The sequence below is a fragment of the Rattus norvegicus genome, chromosome 10 (genome assembly GCF_021556685.1).
Source record: "Rattus norvegicus strain SHRSP/BbbUtx chromosome 10, alternate assembly SHRSP_T2T, whole genome shotgun sequence".
In the NCBI taxonomy this organism is placed as follows: Eukaryota; Metazoa; Chordata; class Mammalia; order Rodentia; family Muridae; genus Rattus; species Rattus norvegicus.
In genome coordinates this window covers 66,468,276-66,495,718 of record NC_141543.1, presented here as the reverse complement: position 1 = coordinate 66,495,718, position 27,443 = coordinate 66,468,276, and the positions used below count along the sequence as shown (strand labels likewise).

General features: G+C 44.1%; 1 protein-coding gene across 2 annotated transcripts; it reads right to left on the bottom strand.

Moving 5' to 3' along the window:
• Window positions 1-550: 550 nt before the first annotated feature.
• Window positions 551-26,710, bottom strand: Crk (CRK proto-oncogene, adaptor protein). 2 transcript variants are annotated; one of them, XM_087573835.1, is made up of 3 exons: window positions 26,321-26,710; window positions 15,491-15,856; window positions 551-4,112 (listed from the first exon to the last, which is right to left on the bottom strand). In XM_087573835.1, the coding sequence occupies exons 1-3, from the start codon at window positions 26,559-26,561 to the stop codon at window positions 4,105-4,107; spliced, it is 615 nt and encodes a 204-aa protein (XP_087429961.1). In that variant the 5' UTR covers window positions 26,562-26,710; the 3' UTR covers window positions 551-4,104. The 2 variants fall into 2 exon arrangements, with proteins under 2 accessions (XP_087429961.1, NP_062175.1); NM_019302.1 differs by having other exon boundaries at window positions 3,849-4,112; window positions 15,321-15,856; window positions 26,321-26,600.
• Between the last annotated feature and the right edge of the window lie 733 nt (window positions 26,711-27,443).

Here is a 27,443-nt window from a genome sequence, read left to right as displayed (position 1 = left end):
TTTTTTTTTTCTTTTTTTAAGATTTATTTATTTTATGTACAGCATTCTGCCTGCATGTGACTGCAGGCCAGAAGAGGGCATCAGATCTCATTACAGATGGTTGTGAGCCACCATGTGGTTGCTGGGAACTGAACTCAGGACCTCTGGAAGAGCAGTCAGTGCTCTTAACCACTGAGCCATCCCTCCAGCCCAGAGGCACCCTGTCTTGTAGGGTTTGGGGAAGTACCATTTGAAAGGAGCACCATGAAGGTAATAGGATTTGGAATTTGAGGACATCTCTAAGGGCATTTAAATTGAAATCAAGAGTACAAGTTAAGAGTGTGTGCATGTGAGGACAGGGAGTGGAGTGGACCATGAGGAGAGCTGGAGGAGACTGGCTGGAGAGGATGAGTGAGTGATCCTGGCTCCCGTTCCTTCAGGATGCGTGGTGGCAGGGCTGCCACAGCTCCCACCCTCTTCCCACATTTTCTCCTGCGCAGGTACCATCTCACATCAAGTTTCCTGAGAGAGCTGGGTGTATAAACACCGAGATACATAAAGGAACCCATCATTAACATAGAAAACAAACGTTGGACAGTTTATTTTATTGTCAAAAGCTGGAATACACTTTCCACCTTGCTGTCAACCTTGCATATAGCAACAGTTGGATCCCCCAGAGGTGTCAGCTTTACTCAGCTCTACACTAATATATGTCTACATCTATGGCAGCAACTATGAGGTTGGGTTTGAGACTAAGGCAGAGTATCATATAGGCAATAATAGATAAAATTTGTCTGTTAGGTATTTAGTAGAGAGGGGTCTTGCTAAGTTCCCAAGCTGATCTTGAGCTCCTGGGTTCAAGGAATCCCACAGCTTCAGAAGTACCGGAATGATTATTGGTACAGGCCACAGTACTTTGAACGTCCACCATACTCCCAATACTAGAGTTAAGTGTCAGTGTGGAGCACACACCCACACTGGGGATGGCGGCACGAACATACAGAAATGTTCCATCTCTCCTGCTGTTCTTACCCCTCTAACTTTCCCTGAGCATTTGCAACTTATGTTAAAAAGGAGAAATTAATGGCGTGTCTACACCAGCATTCTAACACCCTGCTGTCTAAAGTTTACAGAATTCCCTATCACACAGTCATCATCTTACACTCACAGAGACCCATTCCAGGCAAGTCTGGTGTTCTCTGTTCACAACATGCTTCCTTTATATTCCGTATATATGACTCTCGTCATGTCCCCTCACAGTAGTGTCATACTTCCCAGCGATCCCATAGCATGCCCACCATGTATGTAACAGTTTACATGACTACTAACGGACAGTTGAGATACACACCTTCTATTCCTTAAAACACAAAAACTCACTTTTGTGAAAAATATTCCAAGATTACTTTCTCCAAAAGATCACCAAGCCAAACATTTGGCCATACTTTTATTTACTACATATACTATAAACATATACAATACATGCTACAAAAAAAAAAAAAAAAAACGTTTTTTTAAAATTTACTTAAACTGTCAAGAAAGTGTATAGTGTTATAATACAATGGCACATGTTCATATTTTATTTCAAATTGGTTTGCTTATCACCCATTTCAAACCATTAATAGTGAAATGTTACTTGTGGAAAATTAAAATTACCTATTTGTATTATTAATAAACAATTCCAACAAATTAATAAGAATTAACCATGTCAAATATTAGTATCCAAAAATGGGCTCTTGCAGAAGTGATTATATAAAACATAGCAGCCGATTTCAGTTCACTTTGCTCTGTGACAATGCACTTATGCATCCGACTAGGGTTACGGCACTTGCTGTTCGGGAGATGTTTGTAAGAAGTCCTTTGATCTCGAGGTTCAGTAACTGCTACACCCAGCCAAATCCAACCAAACCGTTCACGTAACGGCTCTGAGCAGCTAATCACCGAGGGGTCCTTATGGTTCACGTAGAGCTGCATGCCCATCACCACACACATACCGAAGAGACAATACAAGCCAGCATCACAGGCAAAGGCAAAAGAAAACACAACATTCAAATCAGCTGTGACAAATGTTTTAGATGCCGTAATTTCAGGAACAGATTTTTTTAATTTATTTTCAGTTTTTGAAACAAGGTCTCACTGTGTAACTCCGAGTGCCCTGGAAGCAGCTCTGTGGACCAGGCTGGTCTTGAGCGCAGAGGGCCACTTGCCTTTGTCTCCCAAGGGCTGGGACGAAAGGCGCTGGCCACCACACCTGGCTTAGGAACAGGATTTAATGTGCATTTGGATTTACAGAATCCATGCTAACTGAAAACTGAAACAAGCAGTCAGGTGGCATATGTCATGTGCTACAAATCTGTCCATTCAGTATCAATGAGCACCTATTATGAGCTCCGCACTGGGCCAACATCTCCAAAGGTGAGTATCACTGTTGTTATCAAGCATTTACCTTAGAGTGAGGTAAAAGTGTATTAAATTAGCATCATCTCATTGAGTCTGCCTGTGGTAATTTAATGTCTGCTATCCTAGGCCAACTGGTGTCCCTGGGCCATTAACAAGCTTCTGCACTCTGCTCGTTCTTCCATACAAAATTTTCTACACACACACACACGTGCTAAGCAATGCGCTTGTCACTGCAATTACATGATTTGGTGTATGTTCAATGAATACAAATTCATCAAGTTAACCTAATGTAAGAAGGTAAATATTTTTCTAAAATGAGGTTCAAAGCGAAGAATAAGGTGTTTCTATTGGTCACCTACACCAGAGACCAGCAAGTGTCTTCGTCACCTGAAAGTCTCATGTTACAGTCCAAAGAAATCCTATAATTTGTGGCCTCAGAGGCCTGTCTCTGGAGCATCTGACCCCATATAAATCATTCTATACTTTAAGGGGCTTGTAAACTAAATGTGGACAAAGGAGAAGCCAAATGAAGGCAATATAATATACTATTTTGGCCATGTAAAATGACACATAATTTATGACCGGAACAGTTTTTAAAGTACCAATCCTACCCCAAATGCACAGAATTCTAACCTGCCTTTTATACAACTTACACATGATGCAGAGGGCAAAGTTTGGCCCTTGATACCTTCTATAGGATAAGTAAGTGATTGGTCCTTCCACTCCAAGTAGAATCTGAGAACTCTAAGCATCCCATTAGGACAAGCAATCAGGAAAAATGGCCCTGCCAGATCCGCCCCATCAGTAAGGAGAGTCTTAGGCTGTGGTAGCAGTGTGAACCTACGATGCCCCCTTGGAGGAAGGCAGAGAGCTGGGAGTTTATCCACTGAGTGAATCCAATACTGGCTTAAAGCTATGCACTGAATAAAGTGCTCTGCACATCCTGCTTCTCATCTGGAATGAAGATATACACTATCCTAAGAATCAAGCCACTTACAGGTACAGGGGAGGAGAATAACAAGGAAAGAATCCAAGAAAAAAAATCCAAGGAAGACAAATGCCTCTAGTAGTGTTCTCAGAATCCTCAGGATTTGAAATGTCAGAATGAGTCATACACTGGTCATGGTCCATAAACACAAATGCCATCCCACTGGGTAATATTCACACAGTGCATGGTTACTTCATAGGAGTGGGGGACAGTCTGCTGCCGTTTGACACCATGGATTCAGAATAAAAACAGAACCTCTGAAGAAATCAGGGTCAGCAGTGTGTAACATTCTTTTCCTGCCCATCAGCTTTCCACAGGTTGATCTGTTTTGCCCAAGAGAAAGGAGGCAATGTATTTACGTCTTCTCATACAGGCACGGCCACTACAACCTAAAACTGCCAGCTCAGAAGTTAACCACACAAGCCCTCTGGCTTCGTACCCTGGATATGGTAAATACAAGTTGAAACTGGAGTAATTCAGTCTTAAGATCACAGGCAACAGGATGCTTATATAAACTAGACTGCTTTGACACCTGTAAGAAAATTGTATAGACGGCAATTGGGGGTGGAAACAGATTGTTCTCATCTGTCAGCAAAGTGTGGAACTATACTCAGCTGAAGTCCTCCTCGGGATTCTGTTGATCCAGCAGACGGACATGTGTGAATGGGAAGTGACCTCGTTTGCCATTACACTCCCCTTCCCACTGACCACTCACATTAATCTTCGTAACCTTTACCAGCTCACCGACCTGCAGGACAAGAACAAGGAGAGCACTTTATTTCCAGTTAAGAATGCAAGGTGAAAATCTCCATTCTGTTAGGCATACCCTGCCCGTGTGATTGCTCTAGGGCTGATGTTATAGAAATGGCTACTCACTACCTCCCCGCCCCAGCAACCAGACTGGTTAACTTGTGGTTAATGCAGGCAAAAAGATGGAGTGCTGTTAGCAATGAAGAAAGACACTGAGATTACAGAAAAAGGATCCTAGAAGATGGTACCTCTGCAAACCTCAGCGTGTCTAGATGAGCTAATAATTTTCTCTGTTCTATATCCTCAGCAACCCTGCCCCACCCACGTCTTAGGGGATAAAGCCTAGCCCTCTTTGGCATATGTGGCAGCATGGCCCAGCCCTACCCTAGGGCATGCACTGCTTGCACAGCAGAGGGCAACCACAGCAAGCTGACTTCAGGCGCTACTGCTTCTCAGCCAAAGCCAAGCATCTATGAGAAGGTACAGGCCAGAACTCCAAAGCCTCCCAGTTCCCCACAAATGGTACCTCTCACATCTAGTAACTGACTTGCTGTTCCTTAAACTGGCACATATTTATAATCCAACTGGGGACAAAGGAGGAAAAATCCACTAACTACTGTAGGTATTACCAGCCAACTATATCACTGCTTCCACTTATAAAATGTCCCTTGTGAAATCAAATAAAAAGCAAGATGACTGGGACTAGAGAGATGGCTCAACGGTTCAGAGTACTGACTGCTCTTCCGAGCACCCACATGGTGGCTCACAAGCATCTGTAATGGAATCCGATGCCCTCTTCTGGGGTGTCTGAAGACAGCGACAGTGTACTCATATAAATTAAAAAAAAAAAAAAAAAAAGCAAGATGACCGCTCCTTGCTTGTCACTTGAGTTTTACATAGAACTGTTCATGTCTCTTGAGTGTATTTGGGGTATTCTATAGATTTTTTTAAGATTTATTTATTTATTTAACGTATATGACACTGTCACTATCTTCGGACAACCAGAAGAGGGTATCAGATCTCATTACAGATGGCTATGAGCCACCATGTGGTTGCTGGGAATTGAACTCAGGTCCTCTGGAAGAGCAGTCAGTGCTCTTAACCGCTGAGCCATCTCTCTAGCCCCTTCTATAGATCTTAATTTCTAATTCTCACAATAAATCTCCAGGATAACAATTTTGATTTTATAGAAAAAGTGGAGGGTTAGGACAATTATGATATTCACACAGCTAATCAGAGACTCTCAAAATCTCTTGGAGTCACTGGCCAATGCCAACTCAGTGAAGCCCAGGGTCTTCTACAGAACCAGTCTGATCTCACAAACAGGGAAAATTCTTGCTCACTGGTCTGTCTGTAATTTCCCCAAGGGAAAATCTGAAAACCACAAAGGACTGATGTGGTTGTTTAGACATCAGAAAAACAGAGCAGACCAGAGGGGAGTAAGGGAAATAAAGGGTAAGATACAGAGGATGAAAAAAGTCAGCAGCTCCACCTGCCACTACTATGAGGGCCAGGGCCACCTAGGAAAAGGCAGGAGAGGACTGCAGACCACCACCAGGCCTGCACCCTGCAGTGTACACACATCAGGTGCAATTCACTGCTAGCAACCATTCAGCTCATCCTAACAGCCAAGGTTGTAGACTCTGGTGACAGCAGGTTGGTATATAGTCCTCAAGGACCCAAGACATCAAAGTGAAAGTAATGGGCTGGGGTGCAGCTCCACAATATGGCACGCACATGGCCCTCAACAAAGGACACAGGGAGCATTCTGAAGAGGTAAAATATTTGACACCTTGAGCTTCATGATCATCACACACATTCCATGCCTGTAAACTCAACTGTACCGCCTGTTTAAGTTTTGTATGTTTTTATTTTCTGTATGTCTTCAGACACACCAGAAGAAGGCATCAGATCCCATTACAGATGGTTGTGAGCCACCATGTGGTTGCTGGGAATTGAACTCAGAACCTCTGGAAGAACAGTCAGTGCTCTTAACCGCTGAGTCATCCCTCCCAGTCCTTAAGCCTTGTATGTTAACAAATGACTTTACACCTCAGGAAAAAGTGGGAGGGCTATCAGTCAACATACTACTTAGCTCTTCCTTGATCTTACATCAGCCCACTTGTCATCAGGCTTTTTCCCCTTTAAAGAAAATGGGTGTTCCTGTAAGGCCAGAAGCTACTAGAATAGAATTGTGTGAACCGTACAGCAAACCTTGGACAAACCAAAGACATCTTTTCTCTCCCTGTTCTTTATTCTTGTATGTGGGTGGTTTTGCTTTATTTTGAGGCAGGGTCTCCTATGTAGTTCTGGTTAGCCTCAATTTCACAGAGAACTGTCCGCATCTGCCACCAATACTGGGGTGAAAGGTGTTTGCTACTAAGTCTGGCCTTAGAGCCTTAGATAGAGAGTCTCAAGGTGTGGCACACACCTTTAATCCCAGCAAGTCAGAGGCAGGCAGAGCTGAGTTTGAAGCCAGGTAGGATTAGAGTGAGTTCTAGAAAACCCAGGGCTACTACAGAGAGAAACCCTCTCACAAAGAAAAGATATAGATTCTCCTGCTATAAAGGAGACTCAAGAACAGTATCATAATCTTAAATATAAAATTTGCTTTTTAAACACATAAGTTCCTAGTAGAGATCAAGCCATCAGGAGCTAAAAGAAAAAGATGACTAATTTTTAAATGGATCTATGAGGACAGGTAAGCAGTCAGCTGGGCTAACAAAACTCCCTAAGGTGGCCTTCAACTACATACTTTAAAAGACATTAAAATTAATAACCCCTTGTGCCTCGTGGGGTTGTCCTCTTGAAATGTTCAAAGTACTTAGGGGTTCTTGAGGTCAAGGACAAAAGCCAGAGAATATGACTAACCGTAAAAGAGCAGAGTTGTCACTGAAGCCTCATGAGACAAGTTTCCCAACAATTTGGGGGAAAGGGTAACTTAATTCTGGAGCATCAAATCGAGAACAGCTCTTGCTATTTCAGAAAGCCAGATGTATGTCCTTCCTCCTGTTAAACATCAACTCACTAAAGCATGGTTTTAAAGGTCAGACAAAAGAGGGAGGTCAGACGCTTTACGCTTGCTTTATTCTAGTTTCCTGACAGTGATGTAGGCTGACTGTGCACTCACACAGCTGAAGGTGAACTGGCATGCCTCTCAATGCTGGACTGCCTGTGTGCAGTACCTTATCCCACTTTGTACTACTTTATTTTATTTTTGTCCGTTTGAAACTGCTGTTACTATGAAGGCCTGGCTCACTGGCTTGGAATTCTCTACATAAGGCTGCCCTCTAACTCAGAGTTCCTCCTACCTCTGCTCCCAACAAGTTCCAGGATAAAGGGCTGTGCCAGTAGAGCAGATGTATCTGCCCCAGAGGTGCTACAAAGACTTTGAGGTTTCACTACTGATTCTCAGAGGGCCTGGTACTTGCTTTGTTGACCCAGCTAAATCTGTACATTATCCTTCTCTGCCTGCTCAAATCATGGATATATGCCATAACACAAACACAAGACTTGTTTCTCTGTAGCATCCTGGCTGTCCTGGAACTCAACTGTAGACCACACTGGCCTTGACTTCATGTAGATCTGCCTACCTGTGCCCCCTGAGTGCTGGGACTAAAGGCATGCAACACCATGCCCTAGTTAATTTATTTTTATGTGCATTGATGTTTTGCCTGCATGTGTCTGTGTAAGAGTGTTGGATGCCCTGGAACTAGCGTGACAGACAATTGTGAGTTGCCATGTCGGTACTGGGAATTGAACCCAGGTCCTCTGGAAGAGCAGCCAATGCTCTTAACTGCTGAGCCATCTCTCTACCCATCATTTCAAATTTTAAATGAGTATACGTAGACAAAAAGAAGCAGTTGGGGTACATGGTACATCTTAAGATTCTTAAGAAAATTCTCCAGCCCTGAACTCAGGACCTCTGGAAGAGCAGCTCTTAACTGCTGAGTGGTATGTCTGAAGACAGCAACTGTGTACTCACATACATAAAATAAATCTTATTTTAAAAAAGAATTCTCAAAGTTGATCGAAGGACCTTGAGGCCAGCCTGGGCTGCAGGGAGATCCTATTCTCAACATTAAATAAAAATAAATAATAAAGAAAAAAGACCTTAAAACCTACTATCAAGACTCTCAAGAACTCTTAGTTGAAGACGACCTTTATTTAACTTCTGATCCTCCTGCTTCTAACTTCCAAGTACTAGGATAACAGGTGAGCACCACCAGAACTTTGGGTGATTTTTTCCCCTAAGATAGAGTCTTAGTTTATAATCTTAGCTGGCCTGGTGCTATTAGCTACACATTATTTTAAACTGGCCATGACCTCACAGTAATCCTTCTTGGTTTCACAAGTGTTGACTTTATAGGTCAACTTAGCTTTCTTCACTTCCTCCTTCCTCTAAAGGAGAGACAGTAAAGGACGAAGTGCGAAACAGGGTCTTGCTGTGTAACTTAGCTTGGCCTTTGACATGGAAGCTTCCCTGGTGTTACAAGTTCCAACACTTCTTCTACCACTGTTGTTGCTCCATCTGGTCCTCATCCTCCTGACAGATCCTGTAACATCCTCAGGAGCAAGCCTGAGTATGAGGCATCAAACAATCTATAAAGGGGTCTAAATAGGGTTACTGGCTCCCAGGAAACTAACTGGTATGATTTCTGGCTCTGTACAACTGCTGAAGTAACTGTGACCCTAGTGAAGACATTATCAAACCTAGAATGATCCAGGAATATAACAATACCCAGCTATCTTCCCCAGGAAGTTTTAGCAATAATGAAAGAGAAACTGGAACCCAATGGCATTAAGTTCTGAAATTTACCCAACAGGAGGCAATCAGGGAACTGTAAGCGCCTTTGTGGGCATATCCCCAGGTGACTACTTTTCTACATTTTGTCCCTATTATCAGAAAAGACAGCAACCACATCAGCTTCCCTTCTGATCCAGATCTGCAGGACTCCAGTGAGCTCTGAGCAGTTAGTACACACTGCACAGGCACAGAAAGTCAGGGAAAAGGAACAAGTGACAGGAAACAATGGCTGTGTGTGCATGCTTGGGAGCCCAGAGGTTCACAGCAGGTGTTTTCCTGTCCTAAGTCTTCACTTATCTTTTAAAATAAGCTCTTCATATTTACTATTTGTGCATATATGGATGCATACGCATGTAGAGTCTGGTTTCTCTTCCTACCATGGGTTTCCAGGATGGAACTCAGATCTCAAGGCTTCAACGGCAAGCATCCTTACCTGTAGTCATTCCACCAGCCCAGCAATATTTTTGAGACAGTGATTCTCATTGAATCCAGAGGTCTAGCTGTCCAGTGGACTCCAGGGACTGTCTGCCTCATAGAGGGCTGAATTAGAAGTACATGCTGTTGCTCCTCCCTCTGTCTGTGGGTGCCAGGGATCCACACCCAGATAAAGTCTTTGTGTGGCAAGACAACTGAGCCACCTCCCCGGGCCTGTCCAAAACATTTTTCAACTTAACAAAGGCAAAAACTATCTCAAGGTTTGTCTGGGGAGAAGTTAAGGAAACTCTTTAGCACCCTCCAGCGGGAATCAGCAAACTACTACTTCTGAATCAAGTCTGGTTTGCTTTCTTATCAAGAGTCTGCTTGTTACTGTGTCTGTGTCTGCTGCAGAGCTTAGAGGACGACTTTGTGGAGTCAGTCTTCTCCATGCTGTTCTGCAGGGATTTGAGGGCTATATGGTCTCTATTCATAAGCACTCCACTCTGCCACTGTAACCAAAGGCAGTTATAAACAAGACAAGTGGACCCTGGTGTGTTTCATTAAAGCTATTAGTGAGCTAGCAAGATGGAAAGAGAACTTGTTTCAAAACCTTTAAGACCTGAGTTCAATTCCCAAAAGCCAAGTAAAAGGAGAGGTTAGTTAGGTGGTATACACCTTTAATCCTGGGAGGCTGAGATAGAAAGAGATTGTCTTGAGTTTGAGGCAAGTCTGGGCTAAAAGTGTAAGGTCCTGCCTCAAAAAGAAAAGGCTAGAGGCTGGAGAGATGGCTCAGCAGCAGTACGGACTGCTCTTCTAGAGGTCCTGAGTTCAATTCCCAGCAACCACATACATGGTGGCTCACAACCAACTGTAATGGGATCTAACGCCTTCTTCTGGTGTGTCTGAAGATAGCTGCAATGAGCTCATCATATATATTAAGAACAAAGAAACAAATAAAACACACAGCTGGGAGCTGGGCATGGTGGCACATACCTTTAATCCCAGAACTTCGGCAGCAGAGACAGGCAGATCTCTTGGAATTTAAAACCAGGTTGGTCTACATAGTAAGTTCTAAGCCAGGGCTATACAGTGAGATCCTGTCTCAAAGACAAATCCCCACTTTCTCTCTTTTTTTTTTTTTTTTCCCCGGAGCTGGGGATCGAACCCAGGGCCTTGCGCCTGCTAGGCAAGCGCTCTACCGCTGAGCTAAATCCCCAACCCAAATCCCCACTTTCTCAAAAGCTCAACAAATGGAATTTCCTGGGAGGGGGTGGAAGAGAGGGTAGTGCAATGGTAGAGCACTTGCTTAGAATCCATGAAAGGCCTGGATTTTAATCCTTGTACTGCAAAAAATGTTTTTCTAAAAATTAATATTATGAGATATTTTAAAGTCTTAAAAGTGTGCCAGAGGCATGGCACAACTTACACAGAAGTGCCAGGAAGTATTTAAGATGCTGAGAGAAACACAGTGATACTTGATTTGTATTGAGTTAGTAGGCTTGAGGAAGTTCAGTTTGGACATTAGGTCACACTACAGATACTTGAAAGATGTCATGTTCATAAAGTTGGGTTGTAGAAGTTTGTAATGAAAAATGACTTGGGAGACGGAGGCAGGAGGATCAGGCTCGAGACCATCTTCACTACACAAGGAAATGGAGAACAGAATGGACTACATTACCTAAGATCCAGTCTCAATACCAAGGTCTGGACAGATGGCTCAATGGGGAAAGGCACTTGCCACCAAGCCAATGAGTTTAGTGTCTGATCCCCATGTGGTAGAAGAGGACTGCTCCCACAAGCTGCGTGACCTCCACATACAAAGTCACTACATGTATGTGTTCCCCAAAATAAATACATAAATGTAATCTTTTAAATGTACAACAAAGAAAACAAGAGTAGACATAGGATGTGAATATAAGCACAGACATTTTTGTATGTATGTTTTTGTATGTTCCTGGTATGACGAGTATGTAACTCACAAACCCAAACACAAAGTGAGAAAAAAGAGTAAAAGTTCAACTGACCCCCAAAGTCTAAAAACCAGGAGATGTCTCACAGATGAACACATCTCATTAGACAAGTTATGACAGTTATTTAATGCTGAACTAAAAATATTTACTTTTAATTACATTTATTGTTTTTAAAAACAGCCATTAAGTTATTAGGATACAAATACTTAAGACTGAATCCAAGCACGGCGACAGGTTTGTAATCTCAGCATTTGAGGACTACGTTTATACCTAGGCAGTACATGCCCTCTGCTTAGACTCTAAATTAACAAGAAAAAAGAACCTGAAATTAAAAAACAAAACAAGAAAAACAACAAAAAGTATTTAAGAGTCAAGGAGGAAGTATTGTTCAAGGCCAGCTGATGTCAACATCAGGCTATGATTTATTAAAATCTCATCTCAAGGGCTGGAGAGATGGCTCAGGGGTTAAGAGCACTGACTGCTCTTCCAGAGGTCCTGAGTTCAAATCCCAGCAACCACATGGTGGCTCACAACCATCTGTAATGAGACCTGATGTTCTCTTCTGGTGTGTCTGAGGACAGCTCCGGACGGTGTACTTATACATAATAAACAAATAAATCTTAAAAAAAAATTAAAAAAAAAATCTCATCTCAAAAAAGTAGATTCGATATTTCCAAAATCCTGTGTGTGTGTGCACCTGGTACATACCATACAAAAATGCTCTACCATTGAACCCCAGACACCACTCCTACCCAAGCCCTTCTTTCCAGGGCCTCAAATACTGTCCAGAGTCTAGAGGAGGAGGGTGAGAAGAAACTGAAACGCCTGTCTCCATGACCAGAAACCTATTGCTAGAGTTTCAGAAAAACGCCAATTAGAGATATACCACAGGCCTGCTCTTCATAATCTCAAACATCACAGGGATGAACAAATCAAAAGGTACCATCAATTTGGGCCCAATCAGAGATGCAGAGTTAGGCCAATAGCCACTCTATGGCACACTTTTATCTTTCTCATCTGTCCCAAGAAAAGCAGGTTCACACTGAACATGGTGCCCTAAGGAAGCAACAGTAGTGAGATCATCTCTATAAGTCAAAGGCAGGCTTAGTCTGCATAACAAATCACTGACCAGTCAGAGGTACACAGTAAGATCTTCCCTTTTAAAATGGTCTTCAAGTATGAAACTATATCCAAGTCATCTCAAGCCTTATCAGGCTAAATCAGAATATGGAGACTACAAAATTAGTCCATTTAAAGAAAACACCATTGTTCTGGACAGTCTATAGAGGCATAAAATAAGCTTTAGTATCTACCCGTACAAGTTGAGATTTATCAACAATGTGGCAATGCATCCCTCTACTCTGCACTAGTATGAGTCAGCCTGGGCTACATACCAAGATTCTGTCTTAAAAATCAGGGATGGGGGCTGGAGCGGTTAAGAGCACTGACTGCTCTTCCAGAGGTCCTGAGTTCAATTCCCAGCAACCACATGGTGGCTCACAACCATCTGTAATGAGATCTGATGCCCTCTCCTGGTGTACTCACATAAAATAAATCTTAAAACAAAACAAAACAAAACCAAACCACATTTAACCCCCAAATTTGGGAGGCAAGATTTGTATAGTATTTCAAAACAGAGAAAGCAGTTCAACCATTGATGCCTCTAATCATCAGACATCCTTAAAAAGAATCACTTTGGGCTAGAGAGATGGTACAGCAGCTACGTTTATGTGCTGTTCTTGCAAAGAGGACCCAGATTCGGTTCCCAGGACTCACAACCATCCATAACTCCAGTTCTGACCCGATACAAATGGGTAAAACATTTATACGGGTCAAATAAATCTTTAAAAAAAAAAAAAACTGGCCAAGAAATTCAAAGCTGAGGTAGAACTGACTGACTCCTCTCCTCGCCTGCTCGTGCAGTGACCTGTGCCAGGAATGCTGCGTCCCACCCAAGTCCACTGTTAGTAAGGTCTGCAGTCAATGTCAACAGCCCACCCACAGTGTACATAGCACTGTTAGGTAAAGGCATCATCCCCTCACCCCACATTAGCCTGAAACTTGCTTTCTTCATCTGCCAGGCAGTGTGACCCAGATAGCACACAGTTTACTTCTCAAAGCCAAGACAAGTTAGGACAATCTCAAAAAAATACAAAGCTTCAGCCTGTAATTCTAACACTTGAGGGCTTCTGCAGGAGTATCAAGAATTTGAAGACAGCCTGGGCTACATAGTGAGTCCCCATATCACAAAGCAAAACATTTGAAAAATACAGTTTTTTTTAAGCTGGGTGTGGTGGTACATGCCTTTACCCCCAGCACCCTCTCTGTGAGCTCAAGTCTACATAGTGAGTTCAGGGCAGACAGCAAAGTTACAGTTAGACCCTGCTTCAAAAAATCTAAACACGGTTGGGGATTTAGCTCAGTGGTAGAGCGCTTGCCTAGCAAGTGCAAGGCCCTGGGTTCGGTCCCCAGCTCCAAAAAAAAAAAAAAAAAATCTAAACACATAAATAATGCAGTTTTCAATCAAATCTATGAAACTCAATTAACTCAATTAGACTAGAAATGAAAAAAATTTCAGGACTGGTGAGACTGCTCAGTGGTTAGGAACACGACCTGCTCTTCCAGAGTACTAGCATTTGAGAGCCAGCACCCACAAGGCAGTCTATAACTCCAGTTGTTAGGCATCCAATGCCCTCTTCTGGCCATTGTGGACATTTGGCACACAGACACATATGCAGGCAAAAGACCCATCACATAAAATAAAAATAAATCTGGTTCAAATACACCTTAGGTCACTGTATGGACTACCACTCACTTACAGGCAGTTCCTACCCTACTGTGGGAGCACAACCCAAAGGAAAAGGAAGAGCCAAGTCACAAGAGCACTTTCCCCTCTGCCACTGTGCTCCCCTAACCTCAGGCCACAATTATGAGAACTGGCTCCCTCTCTACTCAAGCCAGTCTGTTGGCAGGCTCTGGAATACGAGAGAGCAGGTCACCTCTGCATCAGCCTTTGTCCTGAATACTTACTCTTCCTGACACGTAATGAGGGAGCAAAGACACAGGTAAGAAGATGAGCTGTGAGTACTCAAGAGGAACCACAGAACATCTGTAATGAATGCCAGGTCATAACAAAGTGGGCTTCCACGAATGACTGAGTTAAAAATAATTCTTGTAAACACTGGCTTCTCAAACACACTAAGCAACAAAGAGAAGTAAATCTATTTTTTATAACTTACCCTCTTAGTTATGGCTAAATTCACATCTGTACACCAAATATCTCTGTGTGTGTGTGTGTGTGTGTGTGTTTGTGTGTGTGTGTGTGTGTGTGTGTGTGTGTGTCCCCTACAGCAGGGACCAAGGCCTAGTGAAGGCTAGCATTCAGCTTTTCTTGATTCATACCAAACATAATAGTAAGGAATCTACTATCCACTAAAATAAAGTCAGTTTTTGACTGAGCATGGTGGCACACACCTTTCATCCCAGCACTCAGGAAGCAGAAGCAGGCAGATCTCTGTGACTTTGAGGCCAGCTTGATCTACAAAGTGAATTGCAGGACAGCCAGAGCTACATAAAAACACCCACTCTCAAAAAAGCAGAAAGAAAACCCTATGAAAAACTCCCACTTAAGTATACTGCTACATCCCACTTACTACACTCTACTGTGGGCGGACCCATTTTGTTTTAGACAGTAGCAAACAGCAAGAAAGAAGTTAGGAATATAGATGAGAAAAATTACTTCAAGTTAATTCCTAATCAGGTGGTTATTAGTCAAAGGTTTAGTAGATCAATCAGAACATTCAGTTACACAGTTTTAAATTTACTCATTGCAAAATAGGTTTTCTCTAAAAAAGAGAAAACCCACATAAAATGCCAAAGTCAGTACTTAATGGTTTGACATCTACAACATCACAAAGCTGGCGCTGTATCAGCATTCCTACAAAGCCGGAAGAGGTCTGAAAGGGAGACCCTGTAGCAGATCTCGTCTTTCTACATTTTGCACATTATGTACCTCCAAAGCCAAGGCTGTCTTGTCGTAGGCATTAGGGACTCGCTTCTGGATAACCCTGGCATAAATGGGCCCATTCTGGAGGTTAGGGAGCGGAGTGTTGACGCTGGGTTGGGCATAGGGCCCAGGCTCCGGCCCACCCAGTGGCTGTGGGTGGGAACCCTCCTGGTTACCTCCAATCAGAGCCGATACTGAGGCGGAGGCGGGTCTATACTTCTCCACGTAAGGGACAGGAATCATCCCCCTCTTTCCTTCGCTGTCCTCTGCATTCCACCACTGCTCTTCAGGCTTATCCCGGATTCTCAGGATGTCTCCTTTCTTAAAGGGAAGATCTTCTTCATCATTCCCATTAAAGTCAAAGAGGGCCCGCACATACTCTGCCTCCTCCTGCCTGAGAATCACTCCACTACCCTGCCTTGATCTGGAAACTGGTTCTATCAGTGTTGTAGTGTCCAAATAGTGTATTTTGTAGAATTCCAGTAAAGCAGGCAATGAATCAAATTCTTGATCTCCTATTCGGAGCCTGGAGGGACTCACTCCTGGAAAAAACAGAGCAGAGTGTCATTTGAAGATATACTGAAGTTGACTTCATGCATTTCTCATACATATTTAGTCAATATCTGACCACAAAAAAAAAAAAAAAGTATACTGAAAAAATAAAACTTTCTTCACAGTCCAAATGGGTATCGCCCTTTAAAATTGAGCATCCTCTTACAGAGGACCCAACTGGCTCACAGCTGCTGTAACCCCAGTCCAAAGGATCTAATGCCCATTCCTCCCCTCCCAGCACATGACCCACATGATGCACAGGCATCCACACAGACAAAACACCCATACACATACAGTAAAATGAGCATCCTCTGGAAAGCAAGATGCCCATCACCATGGGGAGGAGATAGAAGGCCATGATGGACCCGGCCACTTGGCTTGCAAAGAGTGTGACACAGGCACTTCTTGACTCTCCAACACCATGTTCTGATGCTACCCTAGAAAGAAAGTAACCAAATACAGCCCTGCAGCCTCAGGAAACACAGCAAGCTCCCTATCCTAACCCCCTGGTTATTTTGAAACAGGGCCTGTTAGCCTTGGCTGGCCTGGAACTCACTTTGAAGACCAGGCTCACACAGATCAGAGATCCACCTGTTGCTGCCTCTCAAGTACTGGGATTAAAGGCATGTGGGCCTGGCCTCAAACTCTCCTTTTTTACTGGGTCCCTCCAACTGCTGCAGCAAAAGAAAAGCTTCAAAGATACTCTAAGTACACAGATTACAATCACTAAAACGTACAACTTGGAAGATGGCATCAGATTCCGAGATTTGAATTATAGATTGTTTTGTGTGCTGCCATGTGGGTGCAAGGAACTGAACTCAGGTCCTCTGCAAGAACAGCAAGCGCTCCTGCTTAGTCATCTCCACAGACCCAAAGATGTAATTACTTTTATGAATGTGTGTCTACCTGGAGGTACGTGCATGTGCATGCAGGTACCTATACAGTTTTACAGAATTACAACCTAGAGGAACCACTGCTGGCTAGATTTTATTTTTAATTTTTGTGTGTGCATGATGTATGCATGTAATCAGGAGACAACTTTGCAGAGTCTTGTCTTCCAGTTTTATGTGAGCACCAGAGGTCAAACTCAGATTGCCAGGCTTGTGGGGCAAGCACTTTGCGCACTGAGCCAATACACCAGCCCACTGCTGTTCTGTCTCTATGTATGTCTGTGGGGGCGTTGTATCCCCTAGAACTGGAACTACAGTTGTAAACTGCCATGTGAGTACTGCGAATTGAACCTGGGTCCTTTGGAAGAGCACCCAGAGCTCTTAACCAGGGAGCCATCTCTCCAGCCCTGCAATGGCTATTTTTTGAAAAGTGGTTTGTGATGTAGCCAGAGAAGGCTTCAGTCTATGATATTCCTGCATTGGCCTCCCAACTACTGAGACAACACTAATACCACCTAATACAGCTTCTTTTCACAAAGAACTGTTCCTATTCCAGTCTGTCCCCAGTAATCTAATTCATCATGTTCCAGATGAAGACAGCAACTGTGAAAGTCAGCTCTGCCTGCTCCAGAAAGCTCCAAGCACAATGTACAGAGGCATGAACACGGCACAGCATTTGCTGCTAAGAAAATGGCCTACAGCATGGAATGCCTTGCTAATGTTTAGCCATCAACAGACCAAGGTGCACCTGCCAAAATGTCTTCTACCTGTTGCCCTTCTGAAACTGGCTGACAAAAAGGTGTTCATAAAGTGCCACTCTTTTACTCCTGTTCTGTTCTGTTGAGACAGTCTATGTAGTCCAGGCTGGTCGTAAATCCACAAGGATCTTCTGCCTTGGTTTCCTGAGTGCTGAATTAGAAACACAAACTTTCTTCATATTTACTTTAAAAAAAGTGTTTGTTTTGAGATGGGGTCTATGTAGCCCTGGCTGGCTTGAAACTTACTATGTGACCAGGCTAACATCATGAGATCCAATTGTTTCTGACACCCAGGTACTGAGATTGAAGGCATGTACCAAGCCAATTTACTAATTTTTTATTTTTTGTTTATGTCTGTGGAATCAGGGGACAACTCACAGAAGCTGACTTTTCCTGTCTATCTCACTAAGGCAAAGTCTCTTATTTTTGCAGTGCTTCATACCCCAGGCTCTCTGGCCCCTGAAATCCCAGGAGCTTCGTTTATCTCTATCTCCAGGTCACTTAGGAGCACTAGGACTGCAGGCGTGAGCTGTCACATCTGCCTTTGTTACGTGGGATTTAACTTAGAAGGCTAACTCGGGTGACCAGGCTTGCCTGGCAAGCACTCTTATCCACTGAGCCTTCTCACTGTCCCTGCATATGATTCTTAAGTTTTCTGAAGTTAAATGTGTGTGTTTGTGTTTGTTTGTGTTAGTAAGAGGGCAATTTTAAGAAGTGGATTCACTTCTTCCGCCCTGTAGGTCTGTGATTGAATTCAGCCCATCCAACTTGGTGGCAAACGCTTTTATTTACCTGAGTCATCTCATCAATCCCATATATTATTTTTTTATGACTATTTAGGTATTGTCTTATTGTGTGTGTGTGTGTGTGTGTGTGTGTGTGTGTGTGCTCCCAGAGGTCAAAAGTGGTCAGATAGGGCTGGACAGATGGCTCAGTGGCTAAGAGAACTGACTACTCTTCTGCTCTTCCAGAGGTCCTGAGTTCAATTCCCAGCAACCACATGGTGGCTCACAACCATCTGTAATGAGATCTGATGCACTCTTCTGGTGTGTGAAGACAGCTACAGTGTACTTACATATAAAATAAATAATTTTTTTTAAAAAAAGTAATCAGATCACCAACAGCTGGAATTACAGGTGGCTGAAAGCCCTCTGCTGTGGCTGCTGGAAACAGAACAAGTCCTGTAGAAGAGCAGGAAACAATCTTAACTGCAGAGCCCTGTCTCTGACCCCTACGTTGATTATTCTTAATCAACATAAATGTTTAACTTTGAAATTAAGGGAAATGGTAAAACAAAATTCTACACCCAGCTTTTAGCAACTTACAAAGAAGGTGTGAACTGGTGAGCAAGAAGCAAAGCAGCATGTCTTAGGCATCTTTCCACATGGCTTTTATTGCAATGGGAGCTGTGTTCCTAGAAAAACCAGCAGCAGCAACAAAACAAAACCAGTAACAGCAAACTGTGGATATACAGCAAATCACAAGGAGACAGTTCTGACAAGGCATGAGCATTTCCAGAGCACCTGTACTCTAAGGAAGGCCACCTTCCCCAGACACACACCTCTTCTTCACCCACTGCTGGGATGTGCTTAAGTGAGGCTGGGAGGAGGGCAGGGTCTGGAGACCCAAACATACCACTAAAGCAAACACCTTTGTTGTGAGTACAACAAAAAAATATTTATTTATTTGTTTATTTGTTTGTTTGTGTTTGTGTAGCTCTGGCAGTCCTGGACTCACTCTGTAGACCAGGTTGGCCTCAAACTCAGAGATCCTCCTCCCTCTCCAGTGCTGGGACCAAAGGCATGGGTCACCACACCTGGTACAAATCTTTTTTTTTTTTTTAAATAGCCAAAGATAAGTTGTTTCTTGTTCCAATGCTGCTAAAGCTGCATGGTGTAAACCAGGCTCACTGGGCTTTTGTTTTGCTTTGGCACTCCCAACTATCAATACACAAGCAAAGCAACCAACAAGACCTTTGACACACTTTCCCTGTAAATCATTCTTAGTTGGTGCTAACATTACAGTATCTGTGGGCAGTAAGATATACGGGGCAGGAAAACCTCACTGATGCAAACTCCAGAAGGGAAGAAAAGGGAAAAGAATATACCTAAGTCACAGATAAGCCCAGACCTCACCACAGCTATGCATTTGGGTTCCTCTCCCCACCCCCAGTCACAAAGAGCCAAAGGCAGGAAGCAGAAGGAAGGGAAAGAAAGGAGATACTACTTGGTCAGTCTAAAAGACAGAACTACAGATTCACAGCTGTCTGGGACTGGGAAAACCTCACCTCCTCTCCATCAAACCTGGGCGGATTCTGAATGTGCTTGGATACTGGGACTGAACCTAGTCCTCACCCATGTCAGGCAAGCTTCATTCTGAGGCAGGGCCTTATTAAATCACCCCATCATGCTTGAACTTATTCTGTAGCCTAGACATGTGATCCTCAACATGTGATCCTCCTGCCTCAGCCTATCAAGCTTGAATTATATACAGGTTTACATCCCTAGACCCAGCTTGAGTGTGCAGTTATGAATTAACATATCAAAAACTAAACATTAGCCAGGTGTGGTGGTAAGTGCCTGTAATAACAGCACTTAGGGGGCGGAAACAGAGCAAATGTCCTTTTTCCTAGCCACTCTGGTTACACATGGAGTTCCAGGCCAGCCAAAGCTATATAGTGAAACAAGAAACAAGATAATTAAGTAAAAACATAAAAAAAAAAAAAAAAAACAGACAATTGGGATTATTTTAAGTAGGTACTTCTCTACTACTTGCAAAACCAATTACTTTTAAGCTGTTCAGGCCTCAGGCAACATCAGTTTTTACAGTATCATTCTCCAAAGAACTCATAACACCTGAGGGCTCTGTGCTAAATTAGGCCTGGTTACTTCTGGCAAGATCAACAGCTGCTACACCATCAACCTTTCCAAAATCTCACAGCACTTCCTCTGCCCCGCATTACCAATCCTTTCTTCCTCCTCCATTACCTATGACATTTACAGAATCTGCATAAATAAATCCCAGCAAAGAAGGGATTCTGCAGACTAAGGAAGCCTGGCTAGTAATGTATCCCCCTATGAACCCCAGTATTTGGGCTGTAGAAGCAGGAGTATCAAGAGTTCAAGATCATCTTTGGCTACACAGGGGAGCTCCAAGCCACCTGGGCTACCTGAGACTATTTCCAAAAAGTAACTAATATTAACAATAAACACATGAATAACGACTATGCAAACAAAACTCTTCTTAAAAAAAAATACAGTGGATATTTGCATGGTACTTTGTAGATCAAAGTTTGACAGAATCAGATTCTTATTTACTGGCTGTATAAACTGGTATCTCATTTCTCTGTGCCTCAGTTTATAAAACAGGTCATAGACCTATCTAACAGTTTCTGAAGTGGCTGATGAAGAGAACTGTCTAATCTAAGAAGAGCAGCCTCGTCTAAGGTGACACCCATCTCCAAAGACCTAAACAACAAAATCTCTGCTTTACAAAAAAGCCAGTGGCAAGGAGGCCAGTGAGCTGGCTCAGCAGGTCAGGGACTTGCCATCCAAGCCTGGTGATCTGAGCTCCTCTCTGAAGCCCACATGACTATGGAAAAGAACCCAGCTCCCACTAATCTCCACACCTCAGCACATGCACCCCTGAGAATAACAGTAAAAAATTACAGTCATTATATTAAAAGTGCTGGTGGTCAGTAAGATGGCCCAGTAAATAAAAGCATTTGCCACCAAGCTGACAGTCTTAGTCTGATCCCCAGAACTCACATGGCAGAACAGACCCTCTAAATTCCTTAAGAAATAAATGTTCAATTTCAGGCTGGGTGATGGCTTAGAGAATGGCGCTTGATGCACAGGCACAAGAATCTGCATTTAGATCTCCACCATTCACGATGAGAAGCCGAGTCTGGTGACATGCTCCTCCATGACATGCTCCTGTAAACTCAGCACTGGGAGGGAACACTGAGGTATCCCAGGGGCTAATGGCTAGCCAGCCTGGTCATCTGATGACAGCCAGGTGTGTAAAGAAACAAATAGAAAGCGCTAGAGGAAGGTGCCAGCCCAACACCCACCTCTAGCCTTCATACCTAGGGGCGCACAGACACGCTACAGACCTAACCCCAAGAAAATTTTACTTCACCCAAAAATCTTTGAACTACACTTTTTGCCAGAGAAGGTACCACAGTATCTCGGTAATCCTAGAAAGCAGAATAGTCTGATTAACTCAAAATTCTCTCCAGGAAATTTACAATTCACAGGAGTGTGGTAAAGCTGTGGCAAGTTCTACAGTTAATAAACTTATTTTATCTTACCATGGGACATCTTTTGTTGTTGTTGCATAAAGTTTCTCAATGATTACTAAAGAACTTCTCTGGAGAGCAGCCGAGCGATGGCTCAGCAGTTAAGAGCACATGCTGCTCTGCAGAGGACCTAGGTGGGTTCAGTTCTCAGCACTCAAAACCAATCCAATTCCAGAGTCTAATGCCCTCTTCTGGCCTCAGCAGGCACTGCATGTACATATATCTACACTTGTAGGCAAAAAACCATATACATAAAATTAAAGAAGAAAATCAAGAAAGAACTTCCCTGGAACCATTACATTTGGAGCATACCCTGACCATCCATCTCCAAAATGAGATAAGATGACCATAGCCAGGACCTTGTAAGCAAACACTGTAAGCTATATCCCCAGCCCAAGTTAAGGTCTGAGACTCACCCACCTACTAGGCAACAGTAACAGCAATCGAAACACTGTAGACCCAAGGTTCTCAACCTCAAGCCCTCTACCCCTTTCTACCCAGCATTACTAAGACACTGTGTGTTTACCAACCACATTGTGCGTGTCGAGAACCTTTCACAGCTGAGAGGCTTTTCCTTCCACTTGAATCATCTTCTAACATCATTATATTCTTAAGATTAAATTTATAACCTGGGTCTTTATGAAATATGCCTGCCACATTCAAGTGTCTTACATATTGCATATGAATCCATTTACTCATTACAATAGCTCACCTTATGAAGTATTGCTATTTTCCAACTTTCACAAATGAAAAAATTGTAGCAAACTTTAAAAAACAAAAATTGGGGGCTGGAGAGATAGCTCTGTGGACAGTTCAAGTCCCAGCAACCACATGGTGGCTCACAACCATCTGATACCCTCTTCTGATGTGTCTGAAGACAGTGACAGTGTACTCATTTACATAAATAAATAACTTTTTTAAAAAAGTGTCCAAAGTTATACAAGTAAGAAGTAGCAGGTGGGGCTGTAGAGATAGTTCAGCAGTCGGGAGCAGCGGCTGTAACTCCAGTACCAAGGATCCAATACCCTGACACAAACATACATGCAGGCAAACCACCAATGCACAACCAGAACTAGAGACCCAGTCTTGAAATTATACATGTGTATTTTCATTCAAGTTTGGATTTTGGCTTCTAATTCCCCGCCCGGCCTGAGAAAATCTAGCTTTATCTCCTAAATGCTGGGATTACAATTGCAGGCCTGTGTCACTAAGCCTGGTCTGTGTGACCTGGGATTGAAACCAGGGCCTTCATTCTTGCTAGAATGAAAATTCTATCAATTGACAGAAGCTGGGTACATCCCAACTTCTCATTCAGTTTAGAGGCCTCTATCAGTCAAAGTCTAGTCCTCGATCATTTCAAGTGGAGGAAATTAGTGGATCAATTCTCCCAAGTCTTCTCTTTGAAGCCCACCTTGCAGAACATGACCAGTAAACTCCAACAGACTTCCCCCTATAGCTCTGGGGCACAGTAAAGACGTTCCTAGGCCATCATCATAGCTTAGATCATCTGTGGGAGCTAAACATCTATGCTAGGTTCAAATAGGGTCATTGAGCTGGGCCGATGGCTCATCCTAACAGGGAGACAAAGGCAGGAGAAATTAGCCTGGTTTGGGGGCTGGAGAGATGGCTCAGAGGTTGAACACACTGACTATGCTTCCAAAGGTCCTGAGTTCAATTCCCAGCAACCACATGGTGCCTCACTACCATCTGTAATGTGATCTAGGCACACTCTTCTGTCATGTAGGCAAAACACTGTACATAATAAATAAATCTTTAAAAAGAAAGAAATTAGCCTGGTCTACACAGAGAGTCCCATGTCAGGACTACAAAAAGATTCTATCTCAAAAAATAAGTGGGATAATGCAACAATCCCTGGCCTGTCTTACCCACATGCCTCTACAGTGTGTGCACACAAGTGTAATCAGTTCTAGGCCAGCCAGAACTACAGTATGTGCATGACTGATGTGAGTCTGTGGAAGTCAGGACAACTCTGAGGTGTTCCTTCTCTTATCCAACCCCGGGATTGAGGATCAAACAAGACCCTCAAGCTGGCAAAGCTGTGCTTTTGCCTACTGAGCCACTCTGCGGGATCTCAGAGCACTCAGATGGCAGAAGCAAGAATTCTCCTGAGTTCAAAGCCAGCCTAGTTTATATGGTTGCAGACCAGCTAGGGCTGCAGAGTGAAACCCTGTTTCAAAACAAAAGAATGGAGTTCCCTATGTGCACCCCAGGGATTCCAAAGCAAATAAACAAAGAATACCAAAATTATACAATAGTCAGTTCTCAGGTCACACTGTCTAGTTCAAATTCTGGTTTATATGCTAAATGTTACAGGTTACTGGATTTCTAGTTCTTCTCCCCACCTCCAAATGAAAATGTTTTAATAAATGGAGATTGCAGAATTTCACTCATTGGATTGTTTTACTGATGGTGAATTATATAAGGCACATTTAGCAAAGCATGTAGCATACAATAGTCAGTCAATAAGTGTAAACTATTAAAATTATATATGTCTCTCTAAAACTCAAGTAATTCCTGTGTGGCTTCAAAAGAAAAACAGTTTAATGGATGGCAGAACAGCGATTAAGTGACCATCATAAAGACAGCAAGTGAATTGAGTGTCCTACAGAGAAAATGGGGAACACGACAGAACAAATTGCCACAAAGCCAATGAACTTTCCACACCTAACCCACAAACTGGCAATCTTCTCCTCTCCTAGGCCAAACACCTATTTTGAAAAGGTGGAGCTACCGAGATATAAAACCACAAGCCTGCCTGATGCTAGTCCCACATTTTCAAACAAGGAGAAAACTGAGGACCGAGTCCCTCACCCCCAGCTATTGGGAATAAAACCTAGCCTCCCCAAATGTCAGGCAAATAAACTACCACTCAACTATATCCCTAGTCACACCCCCTAACATAACTTTTTATTTTGAGGCAGAATCTTGCTAAGTTTCCCAGATGACCTGGAACTTGTAAAATCTTGCCTCAGCCTCCTAGGTGCTGGGATTAAAAGCATGAATTATGAAACTTGGCTGAGAATTGAATTTCAACAATAACATTTCATCTTACTACTGCCCTTAACACAAAACAACAGATTATTTTACAGATAGCACAAAAATAGAATTTACTATGTTTAGGGCAATTGTGTTGTATCTGATTTTATATTATTAAACCAACAGACACAAAAAGACTAAGAAGACTTCAGTACTCAAATTTTCCCCTTACTTGTGTGCCAACACCAAGAACTGTTTATCCCACCTCTACCTCCTCATTTGTGGCCAAAGGGAGTAAGTCTAAATTAGGATGATCCTAAAAGGAGGTCTACTAAACGGCTAACCAGGGAGTCTCCATTCATGAGATTAGCTCAGCTCTAGGAGGAACAAGCTTGCACTTCAAACATCCAGAAAGCAAGAAGCTTGGTGCCAACACACAGAGACAACAGTAATCTCAGAATCACTGTGCATCTCACAAACTTCAAGGACGAAGTGCATGAATTTCCTTAACATTGCCAAGACAACTGCAATAATACAGCTGAGACAATTACAACTCAATGGTCCTCGATGAGGAAAACACAGCGGGATAATTATTCTTGGTGTATCTGCCAGCTAGGTCTGCTCTCATATCCTGGAAGATTTTGACCACAGCACCAACTTAGCAAGAAAAGACCCAGAAGTACGTTGACTGACACTGTTTAAGCCCAGGAAGAATGAAATTCCATTCACTTCCAAGGTTGTTCTCCCTGGCCTATGCTTGGTTTATTTCCTAAAGGAAAAAAAAAAACCTTCCTCCACTAATCACTTTGAAACTAGAAACTCTACGTGCAGCGGGCAGTCTTTTGGACACTTAAAACCTCTTGGACACAATTTGCCAGCTAGGCTTCAATTACGCTGGGCTGGTCACAGAAAGCTTTTTTTCTATTACCAAGTCACTTAGTTCACCACCTTCCACAAGGGAAGAGCACGGTAAAAAGATTTTGGAAAAATGCCCAAGAAAGGAAAAAGCTGACCGGCTTCCTGAGGGTGTCTCCATCCCTCCCAGCCAGCCAAGTACGTGGTGACTTCCTACCGAAGGCCACCAGGGGAGTATGGCCAAACCCAGCTCTAACACTGCAGGAAACGTTTCAAGCCTAAAAGCCACTTGTAGGATTAGCAGATCCATTCTGGGCATCTCTGCCAAATGATGTCCCCGCAACATCCCCATTAACTCTTTGTCCCCAAGTTGCCTGGCCCTGCCCTGCCCTGCCCTTGGGCCTGACCCTGGCGCCCAGCCCCACCCCGGGGCCGCAGCAGTTCCCCTTCCCCGGCTCCCAAGGCACACCCAGAGGCCTCGGTGAGCAGCTCCTCCTCCCCCACAATCCCGCTCATCGGTGGGAACCAGCTTGGTCAGAAGGCAGCTCCCCCGCCAGGTTCACTCCAGCCCTCTCTGCCCACGTCCCTCCTGCAGCCGACCAGGGTTCTAGGGCCTTCACCCCCGCCCGGGCCTCCCGCCCGTCTGTCCCTCACCCGGCGGAGGCTGAGCGGGCGACGGAGGCACTGGAGGGCGCGGGCCGCTGCTGTTGATGATGTAGTGGGAGACGCGCGAGTTTTCGGAGACGCTGAGCACATAGTCCCCGGGGCTGGTGCTCGAGTCCCGCACCAGGAAAACCCCGTGCCGCTGGCCCTGCAATAGCGCCACCGCCTCCTGCCGGCTCAAGCGGCCCCAGTACCAGCTACTCCGCTCCTCCGAGTCGAAGTTGCCTGCCATGGCCGCCTCCGCGCCTTCACGCTGGGCCGCCGCCGGCACGCGCGCCCCTCCAGCCCTGGCGCCCGCCGCCCAGCGGACCGGCTCCGGTGTAAGCCTCCCAGCAGCGCCCGAAATGGCGGCGGCAGCCGCGGGCCTTCCCCACCGGAAATGACGCGCTCTCTACCCGAGGGAGGCTGCCGGGAAGGGGACCGCCGCCCGCCATTGGGAGAAGGGAAACGGAGTCCTTGGGGCCCGCAGTGCGCATGCGTCCTCATGGGCGTCGCCGCCCGGTCCAGAACCCCAACGGCGGAGGATGGGGAGGCGGAGTCTAGGTTTAAGGGGCGGAGCCTCAATCTTCAGACTGACTGGTGTTTGACTTAACTGGTGTTTGACAGATTGGTAGAGGCGGTCTTTCTCCCAGGACCTACAGGTAGCAGCTCCAGTAAAAGGACTGGAGTAAAAAAGATGATGTGGTCCCAGGATGCCCTCAAAGCTCCCTAACAAGCTGGTCTTTCCCGGTGTTTCCTTCGGTTTCCCCGGAGGTCAGTCGAAGTTCTTGCTATCTAGGAGTAGCCATAGATAACACATTTGCCTTGCAGGTGCAGTACTGACCTAGACTGAGCCTTAAGTCACCGAATTCACAGACCAGTGGGAGGGATCAGGAAACCATTAATGTCTGCTGTGATGGGAAACAGAGACACAAGGAAATCAACTAAGTAATCCTAGAGGAATCCAAGGGCCGGGTAAAGTGACTATGACAGTAATCCCAACCCTTAGGAAACTGAGACAGGAGGATCACTGTGTTTCAGGCCCTATATTATAAAACGAAAGCAAATAAGAACAAGGAGTCCACAGATGAGATGGTGTAGGTTGAATGGTTCGGTGTTGAATGGCAAGTGGGGA

Excerpts from the sequence above, each read along its gene's own strand:
- Crk (NM_019302.1), bottom strand. The coding sequence starts at position 26,561 with ATGGCAGGCAACTTCGACTCGGAGGAGCGGAGTAGCTGGTACTGGGGC. Across the intron at positions 15,857-26,320 it reads GCCCGCTCAGCCTCCGCCGG|GAGTGAGTCCCTCCAGGCTC; the intron begins GTGAGGGACAGA and ends TGTTTTTTCCAG. Across the intron at positions 4,113-15,320 it reads AGACAGCCTTGGCTTTGGAG|GTCGGTGAGCTGGTAAAGGT; the intron begins GTACATAATGTG and ends CTTGTCCTGCAG.